The following is a 19,213-nucleotide window of genomic DNA, read 5'->3' as shown; positions in this document are numbered from 1 at the left end:
TATTACTTCAATTCAGTCATGAAGACTGGCTTGCCAAATTTATACCTTCTTCAAATCTCCCAGGAATAACTCATTTATCCTTGGGTGACAGAATTAGAGTGTTTACAAGGGGACTTCAAGCAGTTAAAATGATGGAATGAGAAAAAGGAGATAAAAGTTTAAAAAAAGGAGTATAAATTCCTGCACTTGATTTAAAAAATAACCTTTAGTAGTGCACAACTGGGGACATCTGACCCAGAAGAGCTTCAGATGAATCAGATTTAAGAAATCCAACACAAAGACTTGTGCTGTTTACCATTCTTATCCCTTTCAACTTCTGTGTCTCTCAGAGTCTATGAATCATTTTGTCATTAAATGCCATGTCTAGAGAGAAGCACTGGAGAGCAACAGCCCATGTGAAACGGCCCACATGAAACTGCACACATTTAGAAAATTCTACTTCGGACAGAATCACATTGGAATTGCTTGTTCATGAGTTTACACTAACAGTGGATTAAGTTCATCCCAATTCCCAACATAGTATTTTCATGATCAGAAATCTGAAGTATATTTTCTTCTAAATATTTTTGTTCAGATCTCTGATTTCAAAATTTTGATATCTGCACAATATATTGGGAAATTTTGATATTGGCACAATATATTGGAAGATGTCACATACTGATATAGAATGTAGGCCATTAAAGATATCTTCAACCTACAGCTTCAGACAGACCTACTGTTTAAATATTTCTCTCTCTCTCTAAATGTGCACAGATGACTCTAAAAGGGTGAGAAGATATTTAGAGACAACAGAGGATGCTGTAAGGAAATATCTTTGTTTTGTACACAAGAATATAGTTTTAGAGTTGTGCTAAATAATGCAATCAACACAGGCTGAGTACCATTCTAAATTTAAATGTTTGAAACTTTTTAATTTTGACATTTTGAGTTTTTATAGAATACTTTGTAATATGCTTCAAGTGGCAGAAATATTACTCATTACCATGTTATTAATACTAAAACCTAAGTCCCCAGAGAAACCCTCAGACTGGTGTGGTGGGATGAGGGGAAGGCTCTGCTCAACATGATATTATATTATGTATTATAAATTATATATTTACATACATAATTTATGAATTAAAATTTATGTGTTAAAATGATGTATTTTTACGTATTTTCTCAACATGTATTTTTATGTATTTTCTCAATATGGCATTTATGTGTTATTAGGATCCTGAGCGTGGACCACGGATCTATCTTGGATGTCAGCTTCTATGTTTCTCTGAGGCTAGCAATTGTGTCACCTTATTCTAGAGCTCTTTGGAGCCTCTATCAGGGAACTGTACATCATTAGCACTATGTGAACATTTGTAAATTGGTCAGTGTCAAAATATGAACAGTTACAGTTTTTCCATATGAACAGCTTATAAACACAACACACACACATTATTAATTTGTAAAACGTTAAATGTGTAAAACCAGCAAGAGCACACCATGTGCCACAGTTAAATATTAATGCAAGTTACATAAGATGTAGGTTTGGATTGATGGTTAAGGGTATTTGGGGAAAAATAAGGAACATTAAAAAAATAAGTCTTACCAAACAGGTATTTTCCTTCATTAAAAGCAAATAAAAATGAGAAATTTTTTTAATGTAATAACATCTGGTGAGAACAGACAGTAAAAGTTAGATAGCATTAGACTTGAAAAATTCATACCTGTTATTGTGAAGCCACCTAAAAAAGAAAAAAAAAACAACAAATGTTATAATTTGACACTCTACATAACAAATACCAGTGACATCAGACTGCCTGACAACCCACCCAAGGTACTTGCCAAGTTATATTTACAATTAAGAAGACTAGGAAAACGTTCATGACTGAATCACTAATCATTCTTTTAAGATTATGAGATTTAATGCACAAATTTAATTCTTGTGCATACCTAAGAAATCACCGATTTTTCAAAAGGTTGTACTAAATTAAAAATGCAATATAAACTATTTGACCTTGACAAAATGAGGTCAATGGCCCTAAACAACAATCTTGCTAGCAAGTCAAGAGAAATAAAAGTCACAGAGCTACTATATCACCTGACGGAAATGGAAAATAATCTAGAAAAATGGAAAGGAAATGCAAGAAATGAAATGCTTACCAAGCTCATTCAATAACAGGGCTGTGAAGGAAACAGACAAAGACAAACACAGAATAAGAGACCAGATGAATAATGAAAGTAAGAGGAATATCAGCAGAAAGAAATCCAGGCAGATCTGATTGCAGTGGTAGGGAGCCACTGCTAAAAATGGGTGTACCCCAAAGAAATATAGTGATGGGAATATTTCTGAATAAACAATCCCAACTGAAATTTCTGAAAATGTGTGTGATTGAATACATACGTATATGTGTGTGTGTGTGTGTATATGTATTTCACCTTATATATAATTTCTTTATGTTTAATAAGACATTTCTAGTATATATGTTTATACCTAGTATGTAAATCTAGTTTACCAAATACAGTAGAAACATTGTATGAAATTCATTCTTAACTTGATATGAGTGAGGCTTCCTCATTAAATATTGCCTGGGATTTGGTCAATCCAACATATGGAAGTCTTAAATCACCCAGGAACTCAGGTATCACACCTTTTATTCAGTAAGTACAGGTGAAACATCCTGGGAAATTCCATTTTGGGTTCCCTGCCTGGAAAGAAAGTTTAGCCCAAGGTAAAGCACTATCTTGGGATGTTCTATTTGGATGATATTTTGTCCACCAAGAATTGCTTATGTTTTAAAATCCTTAAAGCTTAATAGTCCCAGGAATTAACACCTATTTGTGTCCTTATCTGTGACTTCTGTACATTATTAGATAACCAGAATCCTTCTAGTGGACATATCATCCCAGGAAACTGACAGGGCATTGGGTTGGGGGGAGGCGGACGTATAATTTGTCTTTCAGGTTATGTGCTTTAAGCCCAGAATGTACTGTAGCACTTTATTTTAGTAAAAGCAACCTTGCTAAATATATCAAATTATTTCCTGAGTTGAAGACGGGAATGTTACAGTTACTTTTTTGGGCCCAGTTTTCTCTCTAATGATAGTGGCATTAGAGGATACTTTCTAAAAAAAGTCAGTAATTTATTAATAGTGACAAGAATCCACTTGGCGGGTGTGAAACTGGATAGTGCTATTAAGGAATTTTAATTTGCTGTTACATGAGAGCATATTTTACTAAAATGGCAATTGAAAGAGCAGAATCCAAGATGCTCCTCCTTGAGATAAAGTTCTTTGGAGGAATACATTGAGAAGAAAGTGCTTTCTCCTGTATGTTAATGAGGCATTTTGGATCCCAGCTTTTAAGAAATCAGCATAATTTTCTGGTCTCTTTTTCTTCTGTCTACCATCTATGGAGCATATTAAATAGGCTTCATTAAAACAGGCCTTGAGTGCTCCTTTTCCCATCACTCCAAATACTCCTGTTGCCATCTTGAACTTGATTAACACAGAAACATATGTGTTTTTTCCCACCAGCGGACTGTGAGGCCACAAACATGGGACGAACGTGGGATAAATTTTCCTATGTGTCTACATAGCAATTAGTCCTATATATTTTATTTTTCCCTCTACTTGTAAAAGCATACATTTCTTACAAAGTGGCCCATCTCATTATATCATACTGCTCTCACCAATTCTTTGTATGCAACTAATAAGAGCTATTAATATGTGGTCTGCTCATTTTACACAACAAGTAAATCACCAGAATTCCTTTTAAAATGGTCACCATTAGAGGATAATTATATGAAGCCCTATGAACAATTCAGAATAAAAAATCCTCTGTAAAGCTGATACAAGATTGCTGTCTTTCCTATGAAATATATGCCATATATTAATAATCAGCAAAATCGGCAAAATCTAGTTATAAAGGACACTACTTTTATTTTTTCTTTTTATTATATATGTTAATAATTTACTAATTCTGTAATTATCAAGAGATTTTGGAGCATAAAGCTAGGTGGGCTTTGGTTTCATAGATAAGGTGCCTTTTAAATGTTGTATTTGATGATATAAAAATATGCTAAAATGAGCACTAGAATATTGAAAATACTACTCTTTAAGGATCTTTGTTCTTATTAAATATTTTTAAACTGTGTTCTCCAAAGAAGCCTAATTATTTGAATTCTGAAGTTTCCTGTTAGTTGCCGTTAGGGTCATCTACTAATACTAATAGGTATTAAGCAGATTCTTTTTTCCAGCTTTATTGAGGTATGATTGATGAGGTATTAAGTAGTCTTTATCACTAAAATTTTAGGGGAGATTTAATAATTGGAGTGACATTTTAGAATAAACCGTGAGTAGTGGAAAACTAAACACATTCTTTTATGTAATCATTTCTGAATTACAGAAATCCCTTTCAGCGTTATTAAATCTGGTTGCAATCAAGGTTAGTTGACATTTCCTGAAGAAAGTGGGTGTTGCCTGTTGCACTTGTGAATTAGGGAAGGGAAATGAAATTGCTAAAGCTTCAAAGGCAATGAAGTATAGTACTTGGAAGCCGAGGAAGAGGAGAGAGTTAAGTGTGAGAGTAGGGAGACACGGAGAGAGAAGAGTACAATTTCTCGCTGGTATGTCTTTGTTTACTCTCACACCTTTCATTCCTCTTCTTATCCATTTTGGTTCCTCAAGCACAAGGGAGAAACTGCACTCTTTCTCATATTCCTCACGGTCAAATATTCTAATGGTAATGATCTTCCTGTGGGAACACAAGACAAAGGCAAAACAAATGGTTGGAGTCACACGCTCATGCTCTTGGTGTCCACCAAGCTGAATGTTACTGTGATGTTATGGAGGGAGAACTGGCAGCACATGGGCCTCCTGAAGTATGTAAAAGGGCATCTTGGGTACTCTTGGCTGGCCCCCATTAAGTTTTCTTTGCTAATTTATCACTTTCACGAAATATTCCCGCTTCAGTTAGCAGTCAGTAGGTACCCCATTTTGGGGTATTTTGGCATGGCATTGCATGGCATCTGCAGCAACTTTCCCAGAAATGGATGCTTGATTGACTGCCCTGAAAATTAATCTCTCAGACGTTAATGTGCAGCGCAGCTAACGCTGGCTGATGTAGCTACAGGCCTGCCTACTGTGGCTCAGCATGAGATCTGTGCCCTGTTACATAGGTGGAGGGATGTGTGCATTGTAAGTCATGTTCTGAAGAGTGCAGGCATCCAGGGGTGGCACAGGCCAGCAGAAGCTGTTGGGCTCAGCCCTGGAGCAGCTCCCCCACCTTTCTTCTCACTCATCTCCACCAGGCGGGGCTCTCCAATCTCAAGGAAGAAGGTCTTGTTTTTCTCATACTCCTCATCATCAATTACCTTGACTGATATTGTTTTGCTGAAACAGAGAATAGAAATTGACGAACAAGGGGAAGAGGAAAGAGAAGAGAAGGAACATAGAGAAGAGGAAAGCAAGGTTAACCAGCTGCACTTTCAGACAAACAGTAATCGAGAAACTTCTGTACTGTGAGTTTTTTCTTCAAGAATGGGTATCAGATAGGTATGAAAGATCAGAGATTTCACCCAATGCATAGCTCCCCTGCCCAGGGCCACAGAATTATTTTAGGCAAAATATAGCATTCAGTATTAATAGGTTTGTCATCATCATAAGGAGGAAAAGCAGAAAAACACAGATCACAGTAATAAGAAAAGCAAAACACATTAATTTAGTAAATGCCTTAACCATTGGATTGTCTAAGCTATGCCCTGGAACTCACTCCTTTAGAACAAGTCAAAAAATCCCATCAAGATATTAATAGAGGTTATCTCTGAGCAATAGGCTTACAGGTCATTTTTTTCCTTCATTGTGCTTTATTATAGTTCCAAATATAGTATTTTTATCATAAATTGTTATTAAAATAATAAATGAATAAAAATATCACAAAGAAAATATAGTCAAGTTATTTCACCCCACCCAATGTCTTAGAATCAAACTCTTATTCAGGTTAGTCAGATTCTCCAGCTAGACCACAGCAGGAAGTTGTTCACGTTTTGTTTGTCTTTCTAAAGATGGAAGCTGTGGCCTCACAACAGCTGTTTTGAAAGTGGGGTGGCAGCAGGTGCGAGTCATGATGTTGTAGTTATTTTCATTCTTCCAAAGTTGAGTTTTAACTTTCTATGAAACATGCCATTTACACTACTTTCAAACATCACCAATACACCAAGGTGTTTTGATTAGAATTCTTCCTGTAATCCAACCTTTAACAGTTCTTGCCTTATGGTGCTATGGCTACGAGTGACTGACAGGCAGGTAGGACAAATGCAAATATTATGAAAATCTCGACTTTCCATAAGCATTCTTGATGACTCTGAAAATAAACCAACCTAATGTTACCTTTTAATTAATAAGGGCTTAAACACTTCATATACTACAACTTATTAGAAGCCTCTTAAACACTGATTTGTCTTGAAAAAGTGTTTCCAGTAACATTGGCCAAGAACAATTCTGATCAATGTTTTTGAAACGATGAGAGTTTGTAGACACGGAATTTTAACAGCATGGCCATTCTTTAATTTTGGTGGAGTTTTTTAGGTCTTCTGGAAGGAAATTGGTTTATGATCTTGTTTTTATTTTATTTATCTGAGCCATTAAGTTTCATTAGATCTATGCATACTAAAGAATATCAGTCTTCTTTCCTAATATGAAGGAGTCATAGGTAGAAGATACTTTTAATTCTCTGAATTTCCCAGCGCCTAATGCCAAATGCTTAAGTCTTGCTTTTTGGCTTAGCATTGTAGACCTGAGACCAAATGATTGGTTCTGTTTCCCTGAAACCCAATAACGTACTCTCTGTTCCTCAGCTAAAGAACATTCTTGAATGATACTCACATTCCAATTTCTCACTCCTAAAAAGCTGCAGCTCATGAAACTCCTTTCTATCTCATTTCTGTCCTCAAATACTGAAATATGAGTACACTAGATGAACAGCTATAAGTGACTAAAGCCACAATCATCTTTTAAAGAGTGGTTAGATATTTACAAAACTACCAACGGTATGATAATGTCCAGTTACATGTATACTGTAAACAGCTCCTTCCTGACTTTTAGAATTATTTTTTAAATTTGCATCTTTATTTAGTATAAAAAATTATTCTGCTGTGACTAAACTAGAATATTTAATTTTTCCCTAATATCCAACAAATATAAAATATTAGAGAAGGCACAGGAGGATGGATGTAAGGAATGATTATTTGATAATTAGAACTGAATTTGATGTTGTAAAATAGATCAAATTTGCTCTACACAAAACTGCCAAATGTCTGTCCTCTTTGTCAACAAAACTTATGCATTTTGGGTATTAATTTCCATCTCACAGTCTTGCAATCTTAAACTTTAGTCATACATTTCTACAAAAACAAACAGCATGGTGAGACCAAGGGTAGGAAAGTGTTGATGGACAATAATAGGGCCACGCTACTGTTCTCTGCACTTGATGGCCCAACATCCATTATCAAGATGCTTCATTGTAGGGTACATCAAACTGAAACCCCTCATTGTGAGAGTCACGTTGCAATATTCTTGTTACCATTACTTAAAAACATCTGACGTTATATTTCTCCATCTTGTATTTGCAACCCACCCTGCATCTCATCACATATTTTATTGGATTATAGAAGTAAAGCACAGTGGGGATGGTAGAAGTAGCCTTGCTAATAGGGTGAATGTTTGTGTAGAAAAGGTACCTGTTTCATGTTCACAAAGCAACTTATTCACAAATAAATAAATCACCAAACAACATATTGTTTCTAATCCTTGGTGAATATCATAAATATTTAAATCCTCTAATAGCTTTATTTTCTTTCTTTTTTTTGTTGAGATGGAGTCTCACTCTTATTGCCCAGGCTGGAGTGCAGTGGTGTGATCTCGGCTTACTGCAACCTCCGCCTCCCAGGTTCAAGCGATTCCCCTGCCTCAGCCTCCTGAGTAGCTGGGATTACAGATGCCCACCACCATGCCCAGCTAATTTTTGTATTTTTAGTAGAGACAGGGTTTCACCATGTTGGCCAGGCTGGTCTGGAACTCCCGACCTCAGGCGATCCACCCGCCTTGGCCTCCCAAAGTGCTGGGATTACAGGGGTGAGCCACCACACCTGGCCTATTTTCTATACTCTAAGTAGCTGATGAGTGTGGGAAACACAGTTATATAGCTCCACACAATTTGTTTGCATATAAAATAAGCATTTATGATTTATCACTAGCATATCCCTATTCACAGGATCACAATTCTTAGAAAATTTTGAAGTACTTGATAACTATGATACTGGAAAAATCAAAGATGAAGAAAAAGAAAAAAGTACTTTTGTAGCTGCCTGGCAAAGACATCTAAAACAGATGGAATTTGCATAATGGCATATCATTTCAAAATCATTAATAATAGAATCAATAATGCTCCTGACAGGAAGAGCCACTAAATTATATATTGATTTCACTCCTCTTGCACAGTAAAGCTATTAATAGGAAACTTGATTATTAAAGGACATTTCAGTGGATCTAAAGTGGCAGGATGAAGTCAGTCCTTATGAATTAGTCCTTTAAATCAACAGAGGCAAAAATCAGAAGGCACTGGTAATGTTCACCTTTTGCTTCAGAACAGAACAATTTCTCCCCTTAGCAAAGGTAGCTGAGGTGAAATAAACCAATGTAATTTTTAAAGGAACACATCCTTGGGATGTCTCCTTTTCACTTTCCAGAGCCTAATGCATGAAAGATATTGCTACCACTTCTTCTTTCACAGGGGATAGTATGGGGTTGGTTTGGTGAAGATGTCAGTTATTTTGGCTTGATAATCAGCAGAAGCATGTTCCTCCCAGTTCTGCAGTAGAAAGAATCTCAAGGACTGACGGAACCTTGAGTGTCCTCCAGTTGGCCCCATTGCCACACCAATCCCATGTCCACAGGACTTTTGCAATGTCACAAGGACTCCAGCTCCCTAAGAACATACATCCATTTTGGCTGTTCTGTTGTGTTTAACAACGGGAAACATAGCTGTTGCTACTTCTTTTCTTTAAATAGACAGGTTAACAAAATCAAGACTGGAACTGTTGGGTAGACACAGTCCTTCATCCAAATATAATTCTTGCATTTTTACTGCACTGATAAAGAACAAGTAGAAAAACTGGTATCATGCAACTTTCAACTATTATAATTATTATAAAGACAGGAAAACTCACTTCTTTTTGACAGCTTTTCTAATTTGAGCAGTATACTATAAAAACTGTGGTTTCTGGAAACTAGCAAAGCAGTTACAAATCTTACGATAGCATTAAAATATTTCTTAATATGGCCAAAATTTTTATGGAAGTACATTTTGGTTCTATTTCTAAAAAAAAGAAAAAGAAAAAAACATTCGGTTTAGAAAGATCAATTTATTCAGTGGAAAAATACAGATCATTCCTTTTGAAGTTTGCAGTGCCTTTTATTTGATGATACCAAACCAACATCTATACTTTACTTCCCAGTCTCTCTCTTATCTTATGTGTCTCAAAGGACCTGAACATCTTCAAACAGACTACCAAGGAGTTCTTATATCTGGTTTTGACTCAGGCAGACAGTCAGAAAAGAAAGAAAGATGTGGCTTTATTAATGAGGGTTGAAAAAGAAAGTCTCTTCAAAATATATTTTAGTTTCTCATTGTTAAGCCAAAGTGGTACCACAGTCTCTTTTTCAATTTAAGCCTCAATTTGTCCTTCTGTGGTTTCTTTTCTTTAAGTCTGCCCTTGATGTTGGGAGAAGATCAGGAAAGGATGAAATGGAGGACTAAAGAGAAGAGACTCCTCCATTTTAGATCCTTACACAAAAGATTTTAGTGAGGATTTCACATATTTAGATGCTTACAGTTGCTTTTTGTCTTTTAAGGTTTACCCTCTCCTTAGACATTCTCAGAGGCCAGTGGAATGATAGGCTCTTTGCATTTCTTAATTCACAGATCTTCATAACAGCCCTAGAAGTAATTCCTACTACCTGCGATTGACAGGGAAAACAATGACTCTCAGAGAAGTTGGTAACTTCCAAGGTCACAAAGTGAGTCTCCTGTGACTGGCTTCAGGAACCAAAACCTTTCAATCATATGACTCAAAATTAGCCACTAGGTCCCTTATTCATTCAACTGTGCAGTATTTTTATGGCCACTTTAAAGGATCTGGATCATTAATAGCGAGTTTTATTGTTTCATATTTACATTAACAAAGAATGACTGTATGAACAATGATAGAATTTCAATTCTGTTTTTAAAAGGACTGCAGCACACGTTATATTCCATGACGGCTGCTTTAAAAAGTTAAATCATTGAGGAGATAAAGGTTTAATTAAAAAGAGCGATGAGCATGCAATGGCTCACCAACTCTGAGGACTCTGAATAGTTAACCAGCTGTCTCAGCATCAGCCTCACCTAAAGTGGGGGACTTGTTAGAATTGCAGAATCATAGGCTCCATCCAGGCCCACAGAATCTGCATTTTAACAAGATCCCCAGATGACTCTTATGTATGCTGAAGTCTGAGAGGCACCAGTCTAGAGTGGACAATGGGTTCTTGTTATTAAGTTGGATGATAAACCAATAGGCTGGTAGTAGTTGGGCTTGTGTTTTGGACCCAGCTGCATATTAGAATCACCTGTGGGATTTTGCAAACTAGAAATACCTAAACCCACTCCAGATCAGTTAAATCAAATTCTGCTTGTGGGAGCCCAGCATGAATATAGATTTAAAAAGTTTCTGGATAAGTGCAGTGGCTCATGCCTGTAATCCTAGCACTTTGAGAGATCGAGGTGGGAGGATAGCTTGAGTCCAGGAGTTTTAGAGCAGCCTGGGCAACAAAGTGAGATCCTGTTTCTATGAAAAATCGAAAAAACAACACACATGCAAAAAAAACCAGATGGGTGTGGTAGTGCTTGCCTGCACCCCAGCTACATGCGAGGCTGAGGTGGGAGGATGGCTTGAGCCCAGGAAGTTGAGGCTGCAGTGAGATGTGATCATGCCACTGCACTCCAGAACTGTGAGACAGAGTGAGACACTGTCTCAATCAATCAGTCAATCAATCAATAAAAACGTTTAAACATTAAAAGTTTTTTAGGTGCTTCTAATATGCAGCCAGGGCTTGCTTTAAAAGAATACATTAAATAATAATATACATAAAATAAAGAATATATAGAATTGTGAGACAGTAATAGTCCAAACTAAATTTTAGATCTAATTAGCAAGGTAGGTGGAAACATGGGAAAATCATTTTGTTTTGTCCTTTACTCCTGCTCTTTTCTGGATTATAAAATGTACTTAAAGTTGTTTTCCCCTCTCAAGAAATGACGGTCTCTGCAGGCAACCTTAATAGTATAGGTGAGAAAACACCTTTAGTATTCAGGCATCAGCGTTTACACTCATGCACAGTGATTTCCTTCTCAAGAAAGTGATGGGAGCTCTGGCGATATGTTTTTACGCAACAGTGATTATATCTGGAAAGTAGACAAACTAAGCATTTCAATTGCCACAGAAGACAGTAATGCCTCATGTCCCTGCCACAGAGCCTCTGAGCCATGTCAATGAAGGGCCATGTCGGGAACTGGAACTTTCCCACATGTAAGCCATCACACTCCCAGACTCCAGAAAGACCTGACCCAGGACTGACCACGCATGAACCTGGCAACTTCTCTGACCACAAGGAGTTTGAAATTTAATCCACAGTACACTTGATGTTAAAAGCTTCAGGATAAACTCCTCTTACAGCTTACAAAGACAAACTAACCAAAAAAAAAAAAAAAAAAAAGGAAAAGAAAGAAAAAAAGATGGGCAAAGGATCTGAATGGCATTTCTCCACAGAAGATAAACAAATGGCCAATAAGTACATAAAAACATGGTCCACACAATTAGCTATCAGGGAAATGCAAATCAAAGCATCTGGGAGATACCATGTCACACCCACTAGGATGACTACGATAAAAAAGACAGACAATAACAAGTCTTGGTGACAATGTAGAGAAATTGGAACCCTCATACACTGCTAATAGGAATGAAAAATAATGCAGCCACTTTGGAGAAGCCCTCAAAAGTTTAAAAATAGAATTACCATGTGAACCAGCAATTCCACTATATGCCAAAGAGAATTAAAAACATGTATTCACACAAAAACTTGTGCACGAATTTTCATCGCAGCATTATTCATAATAGCCAAGAAGTGGAAACAACTTACGTTCATCAGCTGATAAATGGATAAATAATATGTGGTGTATCCACACAGGGGAATATTATTTTGCAATAAAAAGGAATGATGTAGTGATACATGCTACAACATGGATCAACCCTGAGAACATCATTCTAAGTGAAAGAACCCAGACACAAATGGCTACATGTTGTGTGATTACATTTATAGGAAAAGCCCAGAATAGGCAAATCCAGAGACAGAAAGCAGATTAGTGATTGCCTCAAGCTGGGGACTTGGAGATAAAAGGCCGGGTGGGGTGGAGGGAGTTGGTGACTGCTGATGGGTATTTGGAATAATGAAAATGTTCTAAAATTGATTGTAGTGATGGCTGCACAATTCTGAGGACATATAAAAACCCAATTAATTGTATATTTTAAATGGTTGAATCCTATGTTATGTAAATTATGTCTTAATAAAGCTAGCATTTAAAAAAATAAGCTTTAGGCTAAATTCTAGTCTTTAGAAAAGGCTGTTTCCTTGGGTGAGAAAAGGTTGTCAGAATGTTTGGAGTTTTCAGTAAGGAGTTTCAAATTTTGCTAGTACAGCCAAATAGAAAACTGTGGTTTACACAGTTTTCATTTACATGAAAGCTAAGCGCCACTGCTGTGTCTGTCTGTATCCTATTCCTTTCCTCAGGATTTTGCACAGAATGCTGGTTGCCCCCTCCAGGATCAAGGACTAAGTTGTACTTTGACACACTAAGCAGTCCTGGTGGCTGTTACCTCAGGCTGGCTTCCTTGGCTCCTTTCTTTTCCCTAAAATATAAGGTATTATGAAAATGTCAGAAGCAGCTTTTCTTGCATTGTGTTTACTGTAAAAGCAAAGGAAATGATTATAATCATAAGGAGGCCTGCTGCCTTTGCAAAGTCAATAGCTCTGTTCATATCACCTTGGGCATTCTCTAGTTCTTTTGTTGGCATTTATTTCTTACTACCTACAGGAGATGATGAGCTTGCCATGGGTTGCCTTTGTATCACTTGGTTTAAATTCCTGGTGCATTTTTAAGCCTTTTTTCCTTTCAAAAGTTGATGGGTGAGTTGCTTAGTGATTTGGGGTTAGGGAAAGGGAGGAGCAGTCAGAGAAGATCCATGCATATATTATCATTTTCTGTAAGTGACCCAAACCAACTCCTCCATCTAGTAAACATTTCAAATGGAATAAGGACAGGTTGCTATTCATATTATTTCTACTAATATTTTTACATCATTTTTAGATTACTGGTGAGATATTTTGGGCATGGATTCATTTGGGGGGATAGTCATAAAAACAGGACTGCATCATGACTTAAATCTATTGTTTCCTTTCTCGAAATCTTGAGAGAATTAATCCAGAACTCAACATTACCCAGGTTTGTAACTTGGCTCTGCTACTTTCTAGCCAAGGTATTTGGGTCACTTCTGGCATCTTTCTAAACATCAATGTTGTAAATCTATCAAATGAAGATAATAGAACTTACTTCACAGTGATTATGATGTTCACAGTGTTGTGATGATCAAATAATGGTTATCATCATTTATCAAATATGGATAATGAAATTCACAGGTTATTGCAAAGATTAAATAATATATTGCATGCAAAAATTATTTTGTAAAGAGCTAATGAAATGTTAGGTACTGTTATTCTTATTAATTGAAAACGAGTGGCTCGTTTTGCAGTTCTTGCCTGCCTGTTTACCCAGTTACTAAAAGGAGCAATTGGCAGATGGTAGAGTTGTGGGTCAGGAAATATTCAATGGAGTAATAAGGAATACCCTCAAATCCACTCTCATATATAACTTTGGATCAAATCCCATATAATGGGGCATCCAAGTCCAGAATCCGAAACTCAAGAACGCAGGGAGCACAGCTCTGCCAGGTTCTCACTCACCACTAGCAGGATACGCACAGGGATCTGAAGTCATGCTTTTCCTGGAGCTCCTGCTATCAAGCCTAGCCTGACAAACGGTGGTGGTGCTGTTCTGTAATTTAAATAGACTCCAAGGACAAGAGTTGCTAAAGTAGCTAAACCAAAGTAATTCTCCAGGAGGCCTTGTTGTCCGTGCCCTGATCTTTTGGTATTGTCAAATGGTTATTGAAATCATTGCTTCAAGCAGAGCAAGAGACAGCGACAGCTAAAATCCTCCTGTTCCCAGGGAGACCAAGGGAGCTTTAGAGAGCTCTGGAGTTGGGGTTTTCTAACATAACCTTGCCCTATTTTACTTTCCTCTGCCAACTATGGAAACTTAATGGCAACCAATTCATTTTGTCAAATGCAAAATAAGAATAAATTTAGTTCTTTAGTCTGTGTTTTTAGCAATCAATTGTCAGTGTCAGTGTCCAAAAAACAAATATATGAGCTACTTTTCTGTCCCTAGAAGACATTCTGGTTGACTACTTGAAAGAGATACTACAGGGATCCATAGTTATTGTTTTTAATAAATAATAGGCTAGTCAGTCTAATATCCCCACAATGTTCTATGCTATTATGGTAGGTTTCAGAGAAGATCAGGTGAGTAAGTTTGCTAAGACAATATTACATGGGTGTATTAAAAATTGACCATAATTTTGTGACATATAAAATGTATACCTTACCATTGCCTCACTCTTCTGCAGTTGATAAACTTCAGCCTTAAGGAGGGTAAAGCAATAAGGACCTGGGGTCTGTTACCTACACATGCCTGCTGAGACCGTTTCTCTGCTCAGTGAAAATTAAAGTGGATCAAGCATAGGGTACCATGTTGAAATATGGCAAAATAGATGCAAATTGATTTTTTATTGTTTAAAAATATTGGCATTGTGCAAATTCTATGAGAGGGTCACATTTAACAAAATGATGGCAGATTCTTGGCATCGTAAAACTTATTAGTTAACATTCTTATAAGACTACCTATTTTTCTGTAATGTGAGATCTTAACTGTACTCCTTAAATGCAGATTCTCTAGAAAATAATATTTTAACAAAATGTTCAAAGTTTAAGGTAACGTTCAAAATGATTTGTGGCAAAGAGCATCTTTTCTAGAAATGAAACACATCAACATCTTTGTCTGGTTCAGTTTTAGAAAGATCAGTTCTCCATTTGCCACTGCCTATTACAAGAATTTAGAATGACAATGAAATTGATGCTGCTGGATTTCAGATTGCTGGTTGCCCATCCTTTTCAAAAGCTGTCTTCATCCTGAACATTTTAAACTTTCCTGGAAGGTCATCAGACTCTTTCCAGAGATTATTTCTACCTTTGGTCTTTCTTCCCATGTTACGTTTCCTTTTTCAAAGTAAAAAGTGTCAAGGAAAACTCTGGAAGGACTTCACTCCTGGAATGTTATAGGACAGCAGCTAGAATACGCTGAAAGCATCTCTGTCAGAAAGAGGTCAGCTTTAAAATAAGAACACCAGGAAATGAGCTGGGCTTTCTTAAGTTTTAAAATTCACATTCTCTTTCTCTGTTTTCCCTCCTTCCCTCTCTGTGTCCCTGGCCACAAAATGCACAGTGGCAAATCAATCTCTGTCTGCATGTACTCTTGTAAAACATTCTTAAAGATGGATGCCAGATATTCTCTTGAACATGGCTAAAAGAAACCAATAATTAGTGAATTGGTGCTGATTTTTAAATTTCACATTTTAATTTTATGTCTAATATTTTATTGGTATTTCACATTAGATTAGGAGACAAGATAATAGGACCTTAGGTATTAGTAAAGCTAATTTACTAATATCAAGGGGTAGACTAGTAGAAATCAATACCAGATTTCTTTTTTTAAATAAAATTTTTGGTGTATCCCTTTGGCTGTTGCTTTTCCTGATAACCTGGATAAAACTAAACTTGATTCTAAACAGAGTTCTGTCCCTGTCTATATGAAACATCATAAATTGCCAGAAGGAATAATAGTCCATATTAGCAAGTTTATATTCCATGGGTTCTTTCTCACTAAATACAATGTGGATTGCTTTAGGATAATGTATATTCTTTTAAAGCATTTTCCTGCATATTATTATGTTTATTATCGAGACGGAGTCTCGCTCTGTCGCCCAGTCTGTAGTGCAGTGGTGCAATCTCGGCTCACTGTAACCTCTGCCTCTCAGGTTCAAGTGATTCTCCTGCCTCACCCTCCTGAGTAGCTGGGACTACAGAAGCATGCCACCGCGCCCGAATAATTTTTGTATTTTTAGTAGAGACAGGGTTTCACCGTGTTGGCCAGGCTGGTCTTGAACTCAGGTAATCCCACTCACCTCAGCCTCCCAAAGTGCTGGGATTACAGGCATGAGCCCCTGTGCCTGGCCCATTTTCCTGCATATTAAAGTAATACTTGCTAATTATTGCAAATTTGAGAAATGCAGAAATGAAGAAAAAGTCACCCATAATCCTATCACTAGAAATTAACATTTTAAAATGTTTGGTTTTAGCTTTTAATGAAGTTGCCAAGAATATTATGAATTTTTGATGTTTTTCTATGGATGAGCTACTTGGGCTTAGCTCTTTTAGAGGCCAAAGTTTATTTTCCCTACAATCCTCCTCACATGCTTGGGCCCCACCCTGGACTCTTAATGTAGAAGGTAACGTTCCCCATCTTCTCTTTCTATTGGCTTGTATGGAAGTTCTTGTCTGAATTCTGCCATATGGAAAATTTTCACATACATTTTTAAAAGGAGAAATTCTCTCCTCGGTCATTACTAACCTTTTGGCTGGTTTTGCTGGAAAAGTTTTCAGGATTCATCTGCCAATGTTGTTTCCCTAGAAGGCCATCCTGGCTACCTCGCTAAGCATCTTATTTGTTCTGTAACAAAAAATTCTTCATGCTAAATCACTCGCAAATGCCATGCTGCTTAGCACCCTTCTGCTAATCTCCCATTCCCAAGTTTGTCATCAAAACAGCATTAGTTGTTTTCCACTCAACTTCAGCCCTCATCTTCCCAAGCCCTCCACTTTTCAATCTAGAAGCACAATCTCTCAATCCTTAATCACAGAAATCTCCCTGTTCACTTCTCATTATACACATAGGCAAACTGAGACTCAGTGAAATTAACCAATGCCTCAAAGCTAGTGGATGCCAGAATTAGGATTAAAACTCATCTTCAGACTCTGAATCCGCATCTGTTATTTGTTTATTCTGCCATTATCCTAGTGTTTTTCTTCTCGATGCTGCTAAAATCTAATTTACCACTCTTCATAGAAAACTTTTCTTTTTCTCCTCTCTTTTTAATTAAGTAAAAACCGATGCTGATAACAGAAAGAAATGCATGATTTTCTTTGGTAACTCAGTACCATTTCATCATTGTCTGTCACGCTGAGGGATGCCTTATAAATTCAATGGCTCATGCAATGGAAACAAATACTTCCTTTAGTAAGGATGGCTGTGTTGAATCTTGGCCTGAAAGATCTTTGACCTGAAACAAAACTACAACGTCCACAGAAACACTACATAAAGTGTACAGGTAAAATAATAGTCAGTCAATCAAAATCAACCCCTAGTCTTATTATTATTCTCAAGTCTTCTGGGCATCACACTTAGCAGTTGCCTGTCTCTCCACTTTTCTTCCTTCTTCAAACATAGTCATGGTATGCAGCCCCTCTCTACCACTAGACATGGTCAATAACTGTGTGTGTGGGTGTGTGTGTGTGTTTTCCCCTTAGAAAATCTATTTGCACTTTTAAAGGAATATTCATTTTCTAATTCAAAAGGGGGTAATTGTGAAAAGAACTGGCTTTACAACAATGTGGTAAGCTTGTAGGCATAGTGAGTAGTGTGCCTCTATATGGTGAAATACTCCTTGAATGTCTAATCCCGAACAAGTAAAAATTAAATATAGTATAAACTACAAAGTAAAAGTCACTACCAACAAAATATCAAGGGCATCAATATGCCTCCTGTTTTCTGCTTTCTGCTGCTACTTTCTACTCCTTGCAAGGTCCAGTGATGTACCCACTAACTGTGGACTCTCACTGAACTTTTCACTGTAGCATTTATTTGAATGTTTAAATCTTTTCTGGGTATTCCATTTGGCTTAAAAACACATCAATTATCATTTTGGAGTTCATATTCTTGATAGAAGGGATCCAAACACTTTATAGGTAAGCATCACACGATAAAATCAGCAAGACAATTTAGCTATTTACTGGTACTTGCAATTTAAAGCTTAAAATCAAAATCAACCAAAACCAGAACAGACTTTATTGGGTTTAAACTAAAAATGTGTTTTGCTTTCTTTCCCTTTTTTGTTACTTGTTTGTGATGGAAGTTTCCCCAGTTAGACTTTATAGAACCAGAGCAGGTTTGCAAAATGTAAATAATGACACTGTTCAACAAAATTGAACCACTGGACCAAATAGTGAGAAAGCACTTGCTGAGCAATTCCTGGGTTAATTACAGGCTTCTGATGAGCTACATTTAATGTGCACATTGATTGTAGAGAAAAATCTGTAAGTAAGCTTTGAAAATTTTGTAAAATTTTATTATGGATCATGTGTAGTTCAGTTAGGGCTCAAAAAGGCGAATCTTCACCCCTATTTCAGCTTTTGACCCAGACATAATCTTATAGGGAAACGTTGTTGTTTTGAGGATTTTTGTTAGTTTGTAAATTTTGTAGGAAGTCTGTGCTTTTGTTCAGAGAATCATGTAGGTAGAGAGGACCTACGGGATCTAGATTTGCATTTGCAATAGAGTTACAGCTTTTAGCAGCATTATTTAGTCACTTCATATTTCAATTTAAATATACAATAAGATAAATTATATGTAACCCACAAGGTTAATATGGAAAACAAATAAAATAATTTATATAAGAGATTTTTTTTCACACTTTAAGCATTTTCACATGTGCTTTCATTATTATTATCTAATTTAATCGCATTCTTGCAACTGAGCAAACTTAGATTTCTTGATTCCAACAATCTTTCTAGTAAGCTAAAGCTTCCTCAGCTGTAATTCAAAAATATATATGGGGCATTAATATGAATATTATAATATTCATTTTGGAAAATAAGAGTTTTCTGTGTGAATGAAAAAGCAATGATTTCTGACACCTATC

The 19,213-nt window shown here is 36.6% G+C and overlaps 1 protein-coding gene across 14 annotated transcripts in view; it reads right to left on the bottom strand.

Annotated features, from left to right (window-relative positions):
• SLC8A1 (solute carrier family 8 member A1) overlaps positions 1 to 19,213 on the bottom strand; it is a 401,197-nt gene that overhangs the window by 60,996 nt on the left and 320,988 nt on the right. For 5 of the 14 annotated variants that reach the window (XM_024927577.4, XM_063594617.1, XM_024927576.4 and 2 more), the window contains exons 3-6: positions 5,257 to 5,363; positions 2,134 to 2,154; positions 1,698 to 1,715; positions 1,580 to 1,594 (exon numbers count right to left, since the gene is read on the bottom strand). In XM_024927577.4, coding sequence (XP_024783345.1) covers positions 1,580 to 1,594; positions 1,698 to 1,715; positions 2,134 to 2,154; positions 5,257 to 5,363 — 161 coding nt within the window. Of the gene's footprint in view, positions 1 to 1,579; positions 1,595 to 1,697; positions 1,716 to 2,133; positions 2,155 to 4,621; positions 4,726 to 5,256; positions 5,364 to 19,213 lie in introns of all 14 variants that reach the window. The other 9 variants (XM_063594619.1, XM_034953016.3, XM_003817626.6 and 6 more) reach the window with 5 other exon arrangements.

This window comes from Pan paniscus, chromosome 12, assembly GCF_029289425.2.
Source record: "Pan paniscus chromosome 12, NHGRI_mPanPan1-v2.0_pri, whole genome shotgun sequence".
Taxonomy (NCBI): Eukaryota; Metazoa; Chordata; class Mammalia; order Primates; family Hominidae; genus Pan; species Pan paniscus.
The sequence above is the reverse complement of the archived record's forward strand: the minus strand, read 5'-3'. Positions and strand labels throughout refer to the sequence as shown.